Raw genomic sequence first — 7941 nt, forward strand, 5'->3', positions numbered from 1 at the left:
CCAAAAGTCCTTGTATTGGCCATTGCAAGCCTACTGGCCATAGTTTAGAGGCCATGCACTGCTATATGGTTTTAAAAAAAATTCCTGAGTAAATCTGCACAAGAATTTGCCAGCAATGCATATCTCAAACCCGCAGGTTTAAACGTAAACCCATGGTAGCAGCGGACCTTAACCTCATCTATATTTGTTGAAGCCCCCATACTTAACCTGACATAACATGATGTTTGAGATAATAAAGTAATGTTTTTTCTACTTATAACTTATAACCTTTTGAGGCTCATGAGTTTAGGAGAATAGTGTGAAGTAAGCAAGGAACGTCTCTCGCAGTATTTTGTGAAATATCTTCTGTTCTGATAGGCTACTGAGAGGGGCTCTCAAATAAATCATTTTTATTTATAGCTATTTTATATAATGTAGGCAGTGTTGTCTTTTATATTTACTGCTCTTTTATGTTTTGTTGTGTGACCTCACACTTCAAATCAAGAGTTTGTTTAAACCACCATCTCTAATGTCTTTTTTTTTTTCAGAATGGAGAAACACTGCGTTCAAATGATGACAACTGTACAAACTACAGGTGCAATGTGATCAGGAACAATTTCATCACATCCACCTCAATAACTACCTGTGGAAACTTCAATGAAGATGAATGTATACCTGTAAGTAGTGCAAAATTCCCGGTAGATCTGTAAACTTACTTAAGGAAGTGTAACATTTATCAAGTGGAGAACATCTAAGGCCTCATTGTAATCTAAATTTTGAAACCAACGAGGACCACATGCAGCCTCAAACACTTCAGTTTGATATGACTTGAGTAGTGTTGAATACTGAAAAAAAAAATATACTAAATCCACCCCATTGTAAACCAACACCCCCACGATATTCCAAAAACACCAGTTTTATCTATGGAAAATTTTGGCCACAGCTTTAATGTAAGAAATATGCCCATATTAACATCACAAAATTAACAAGCAACAGAGGAAAAACATTATATTAAATAAAGCAAGTCCTTGACCATGCCTCTAAAATCACAATCAGTTTGTCACCCATACCTGACATTTTACACAAGCTCAATGGATACTCACTGCATTGAAAAAATTCAAACCTTGCTAGTACTCCCTTCTTCAACTCCATTGAAGCACAAGCATAGTTTATGTGATGGTGGTATTCAACAACCTATCACCCAAATAGAACTTTACAAATGTCTTTTATTCTTTTCTTTTGGCACCGCCTATGACTTTACGTTGCTGTGAAAATAACTCTTTTCCTAACTATCCAACCAACTATTACATCCAACTCTAAGCATCTCCATTTCTGGTCCACAATAAGAGGAGTGGAAGGGTGGAACAATCCTCCCTGGATGTCGTTGTCCTTTGTTCCCTCATTAATTGCCTTAATGTGACCCCCGCCCCCCTTCTGTGATGCCATTACCTCCCTTTACCAGTCCCTACACTCCTCCCCTGTATATTTTAATTAGCCAACCCTGTCATCTGCCCCTATACTTAAAGGCTGTACTGCTCAGGGCTGTGTTGCTTGCTTTAAACCCTGTCTGGTTTTACAGTTCTTACTAGCAGATTGTCCCTAAGGCCTTGTATGAAAAGCTTTTTTTGCAAAGCTTTAAGCAAGCTTCATGCGATCTAGCCATGTTTCGTGTTAACCTTAAATATAGGTGTAGCATGAAACACGGTCAGTGACGTGGTCTTAGCCTTTTAAATCCCCAAACTAGAGATGAGATGAAAGGTTTCAAGAAAGCTGCAGAAAGATTTGCATACACTTTGTAAAAGTTTGCTGTACACACTGCTTTTATGTCCTAATGGTTCTTTCATTGAGCATTGCTGCAAGCTTAGAGAATATCAAAGAATTCTGTAAAAGTGCTACCCGCCTAGATGGCAGTGGAAGTGTATTGCTGTGTTTATGTGATTGGAATGTCTTTTTCAACAAATTGTATCTTTATTATGTTTTTAGGACACCATTCAAGTCTTACCTGATGGCTGCTGTAAGATATGTAAGTACCTACTAAATAAAAACTCCAAATAACTAGAAATATCTGGTTAAGTTTCCATCCAGAGTTTTTTTTAGTGTGTCTATTTATTCTTTAGAGTGAGAAACTGTAATTTAATCAATCATATCTTTAACCCTTTTGTATCCATCGGTCATTGATGCCTAGATACCCAGGTCAAATTTTGCAGCGTCAGCATATGTTGGTTAACTAACAAGAAATCTATGACTAATTTGCATACCTAAATTATTTTACAGATATGTTTAGGGATGTATAATGCTTGTACTTTTTCTATGTTTTAAATTAATTTATTATTTTAGCAAGGCAAATGTTTCAGACAGTTTAACTATTAAACGGAGGGAACTTCAGAGGAATACTGAAACTTGAAGGTGGCAATGTTCATCAGCAGACAGAAGGCATTCATTTTTGTCAGTGGAGCCTCTTACCTGCATGTGATTACTGTTTTAAAGCTGACAGAGTAATCACTTTATCAGGAACAAATCAAAAGTGGGAGCCCCAGAATTAAGAGATAGCAGTCACATGAACTGTCAGCTGCTAGCTCTCATTAGGGATAATGTTTTTTATGTGTCCTCCACAAAGGTCATAATTCCAGGTAATGTTGCTATACAGATTGCAGGTGGGAAGGGGTTAATCACCTAGTAAAATATCTTATATAATAAAAACTGAATAATATGCTAATCTTTATAAGGAAATCCTAGATCATAGTCTCAATTCACAGGATTCATTCATATTGTTGTGTTGGAGTAACACAATGTAAACTGCACATTACAGTGATGTGCACTGTAGTATGCACATTCTGAATGAAACCCCAATGCACATACAGTATAGAGTCACAAAAATGTTCTTGTGCAATGGGACACCACAATGCACAGATGTGAATGCTTTGTGTTATATGTTGTTAAAAATAGGGCAGATTAGTCTTTCATTTGCTGAGGCGTGCTGAGAAACCAATTACAAATCAAAGTACAGCCTTAAAACAATGCACCTCAATTCATGAAAACAAGCGCACTAATACAAGTGTTCATGCGGGCAAAAAACGTGAATTGGTCCTTAATGATTATTTTTACTGTTTCAATGAGAAATTACAGTCTCTAGGCTAAAAATAATAATTCTTTTTTTCCAATAAAAATGTATTATATTTCTGTCTTTTGATGCTTTAGCAAACATGGCTTTGAATAATATTTGATATTCTTAATCCTACAGGTATTAAAAAGAGCAAATCTTGCGAGTTGCAACAATACTATGACCATCTAACTTACAATAATTGCCAATCAGTAGAAAGAGTGAGGATGTCACGTTGTGAAGGGTCCTGCAACACCTTTTCAATGTAAGATCTTAATCCTTTAAATGGTTATATTGAGCATATTTATATGAAAGCAACTCTGTTCTTAAAAAAGAAATGCCAACAAAAGCTCTCCCTAAAAGGAAGCAAGTAAATACTTCTCCTTGTTACTTGCTTCACCTAACAAATGATGAAGAAAAATCATCCCTGAATGTCTCTTCAGAAAACACTTCTGGGAGTATTGATCACCTGGTACTTTTCTGCGCTTAGAGGTTCAATCCGCTGTCCCCTACTTCACTATGTTCTGTAGTGATGTAGGGAATGGCAGAAGGAACTACTTAGCACAGCAGGGGACCAAGGGATTGAAAATGTTGGAAGTTCTGGTTTCTCAAGAGAATTTCAAGGAACATTTTTCGTCATTAGCGCAGCACAGAAAGTAGGAGAAGTAAGTATTTGCAGGGGGACCTTTTGTTGGCATCTCTATTTTTAGCAATAGAGTCACTTTGAGAGAAATGTTATTGATATGGATGACATACAATGTATAAGATGTGTAAATAACATAGTACTGTAGGTCAATATTATTGTTAAGGACTACTGCATTCTTTTGACTTGCCATAAAATGTGTATTAGAGCTTCCACTGGGTTTCTAGACGTGAGTTTATGCTTTGCTAAAACAAACAAAAAACATAAACAAATATAATACCAGTACTTGACATGGACTTGCAGAGTTCTAAATGCCTACTTGGGTTATAGACTACTCCTGCAAGTAGGAGTGTTTGTTAAGCCATTAATGAAAGCTTGAACTTGAAAGGTAAACACAACCAATAACTGTTTTCGTACAGCATAGTGAAACTTACTAGTCACACTGAGCACACATAGCAGAGAAACCCACTATCAACTTCTATCACCTTTTACTCTCAGATCTCAGTGCATTACAACAACTTTTTATCAACTTGTGTTCTTTTATTGAAACCGAATGGCAGTTAATCAATTTATAGACCTTGTAAATGAAGCATTGTTACTGAATTGTTAGATTTAAATAATTAAGCTAAGCTAGACAGAAACAAATAATTGTACCCATTATCTTTCATTGGCTTTGTGATTTCCCCCCAATTCTCCTAAAGTTGATACATAAAGCATTCTGCTAAATTAGTTTTTATTAAACCGGGTGATATGCACATTGAGTCCCAGATACTGCATGCTAAAAATGTACTCTAAGATACCATTAGTAGATTCCTCTTCCAGAGCTAATTATTAGATTAATATAAGTCATTTGGAATTTTCAATTGGCCAGGAAGATGGAGCTGGAAATGGTACTACACAAAAGTACAATGTGTGAGACTTTATGCCAGAAGACTAACAAGATAAGTAAGGCAGTAATGCATGACCTTCATATTTGACACTAACCTTACATGCTACATTTAACCCCACTGACTGGGCTTCTCCTTGAACATAATACATTGTAGAGGAGATGTAAATCCCTTTCATGCTATTCTTAAACTGGCCATAGACATGGTAATTCTCAAAACTATCTGATAATATATTGAAAATAGTCATAGCAGGGGAATTCTAAATGAGAATAACAAGTCCATTTGCCTGGATATGATTCTCTAGTGGAAGACTTTATGGGTTATCCCATGATAGGGGGAAAATTGTCACCACATTTATATTAAATTATATATTCAATTATTAAATAGTACACAATGGGTGTTTGGTCATCAGGCATATAGGGTGCATAATGGGGCTCTTTCCACAGTCAAAAATAAAGGCATAAACAATTTTAGTGCAAGCACACAGTAACATTATGAGGGTTATTCACAAAAAGGTGAAGAGTTTGGAGACGTGAACAATCTAGGCCAAAATAGCTGAACTGGAAAGTGAGCTGAATTGGAGAATTTTTCCTCATCAGCTATGTTGGCCTCGATTGTTCACTTCTCTTGTCTTCTCCAAACTCTTCACCCTTTTTGTGAATAACCACCTATGCCTCATCTTACTTCCATTTAGTACCATCTTAAAGGTTCTTATATTTCATTGGAAATGTTTATGATATTTAGCCCTCGTTCACACCTGAACGTTTTGTAGCGCGTTCTACGAACGCTCTACAAAACGCTCAAAAATATAAATCCCATTGTATTCAATGGCCTCGTTCCCACCTTGGCGTATTTCCGCCCGTCCCTAACGCTCTACAAAACGGCCCATGCCTGAAAAGGTACATGTACTACTTTGGGCCGTTTTGTTGTGCGTTTCCATTGGGATACAGCCAAGTAGCCTTCGGAAACGCGCGTTTGTCACGCAACTTTTTACCGCAAATTGCGGTACAAAAACCCTCGACAGACGCGCATATGCAATACGCCTAGGTGTGAACGAGACCTTATAGCTGAAGTAGAATGTATATAATATTTAAAGCTGAACACCAGGCGAACAGCTCTTATAAATACACAGATGAAATGTGTTTAAGGAAGCTGTTATACCTGCCATATTCCTGAGATTTACACAGTTCTGCCACATAGCACAGCCCTGTTTGATAGGGAAGGGCACATGATTTTTTTCTTTGCAGTCACACACACATGTCTCTTTCCCACCCCCACCCTGTGACTTGATAGTGTTTCAAAAATTATAAATATATTCTCTCTAATAGAAGATATATCTGAAAAAAAATAATTTTATATATCCTGAATATATGCAACAAAGTACCCAAACTTTAATGATTAACCAGTTGACATCCGGGGTGTTAAACCCCTTCCCCATCCAGGCCATTTTTCAGTATTCAGCGCTGCGGTACTTTGACTGACATTTATTCCGTCATGTAGCGCTGTACTGAAATTAATTTTAGACCCTTTTTTGGGGACACATAGAGCTTTATTTTGGTGGTATTTATTCACTACTGGGGTTTTTATTTTTTAATATATTAAGGAAAAACTACAGATTTTTTTTTAAAAAAACAGTTCCCCCTATATTAAATTCTAAAACATTTATTATTACCAAATTTTTTGGTAAAATATAAAATTCGGGGTCACGTCGGGTAAAGAGACACCAAACATGTCAAGCCTTAAAATTGCGTGCGCGCGCGAAACAAAATATTACACACACGTGAATAAAAACATTTAAAAATGATTTTCCATTTTAGTGAAAGTAAACCACTATTCAATACTAAATGAATGCATGCATAATATTCCTTATCATTTGCTAATATATAACACATTTGTCAAGTTTTCCAGGTTTTGCAGATGTTACAAACAAAAAATAAATCTTGTATACAGTACTTGTTTTATTGATACTTTTGTCCAAACACCTTACAGTTCAGGTTTTTTTCAAAATCATTTGGGGAGTTGGGGGATTTTTTGAGTTGTTGTACCTGGATATCAATTCTAATAACATTACTGAAATTGATTGTTTTCTAAGTAGGCACTTAAAAGTTCTTACACTGCTTGCTTTAATAAAAGTTAGTAAAAAGTGGATATATAAACTTTATTTGCCTTTATTCTCATAAACGTGCATATTCTCATTGCATTCCCATAAAATGGTGTGCAAAAATATAACCAGGGTGTCTTATAACTGCAATGCCAAAACAATTTAAGAAGCCCATCCAGCTCACTTACTTAGAATTGTAACACTAATCTCTTTCAATTTAATTTCATCTTTCAGATACTCAGCAGCTGCCAGGACAATGTCACATAAGTGCACCTGTTGCCAGGATGTGCGGACCACCAAGAGACGTGTGATGCTGAACTGTAGTGATGGAAGTAAAGTGGAACATGAGTATGTTGATGTGGAAGAGTGTAGCTGTGTCAATACCGACTGTGAATCTTCCCACTCATCGGAGGAACATTCGCTTGCCAGAGCTCGCCGGTCCGTACGGAGAAGGAGGCAACAACTTACTTAAATTCATAGCTCACAGGCAACTGTGAATAACTATACTGCCATATCTATAAAGTTTCTGTATGGAAACTAAATATGTTTAACTTTCCCCTTTAATATTAAAGCACTTATATCATATGATGGTATTCTGTGTGATTTTATTTTTCATAAACGTATTCTAAAAATTATTAGAAATTTTTTTTGCATGTGCTGTCATGCTTGCAATATTCATATAAGGTAAATTATTTTTTGTTTCAAATGAAAATGGGAGCTTTGGTTGTAACCTTTCTGTGCAGTAACTAGGGTGAGGTTCCCTCTTCCTCAGCTTCTTATTAAAGTGTTTAACAAAAATTGCTAGAAGATAGGTTAAGTGTCTCTTCTGCTGGAAGAAAAACCTTCCTCTTGGTTTTAGTATATTTCAATTCCAAACATATTTTAGGTTCATAGACACAAACACAGCGTCAATAAAACAAACAATAAAGAAATAATGGGTCCCTTACAAGAGAAAGTACAGATAAGAATAACCAACCAATGGTGATAAGTAACAACGTCAAGGCTATTATTACAAAACAAGGTAGCGTACTTTAATCCTAGAAATTCACAAGACCCACAAACAGATATACCAGAGTAATAAATGCCTATGTTACATACTGAGGGGCAGATACCATACCAATGCATACTAGAGGAGCTAAGCCCAATAAAAAGGCAAAAGTAATTACTAGGGACCTCAAATAAACATAACAAATATGGAAAGTGAAGAAGAGAGAAAGAAAAAAAAAGAGCT

At 36.1% G+C, this 7941-nt stretch overlaps 1 protein-coding gene across 1 annotated transcript in view; it reads left to right on the forward strand.

Annotated features, from left to right (window-relative positions):
• Positions 1-7182, forward strand: part of LOC108793933 (mucin-2-like) — a 147204-nt gene extending 140022 nt beyond the window's left edge. The window contains exons 63-66 of the mRNA XM_018564895.1: positions 528-656; positions 1963-2002; positions 3221-3344; positions 6945-7182. Of these exons, the coding sequence (XP_018420397.1) occupies positions 528-656; positions 1963-2002; positions 3221-3344; positions 6945-7182 (531 nt within the window). The remainder of the gene's footprint in view (positions 1-527; positions 657-1962; positions 2003-3220; positions 3345-6944) is intronic.
• The last annotated feature ends 759 nt before the right edge of the window (positions 7183-7941 follow it).

This window comes from Nanorana parkeri, unplaced genomic scaffold, assembly GCF_000935625.1.
Source record: "Nanorana parkeri isolate BGI_ZX_2015 unplaced genomic scaffold, ASM93562v1 scaffold792, whole genome shotgun sequence".
Taxonomy (NCBI): domain Eukaryota; kingdom Metazoa; phylum Chordata; class Amphibia; order Anura; family Dicroglossidae; genus Nanorana; species Nanorana parkeri.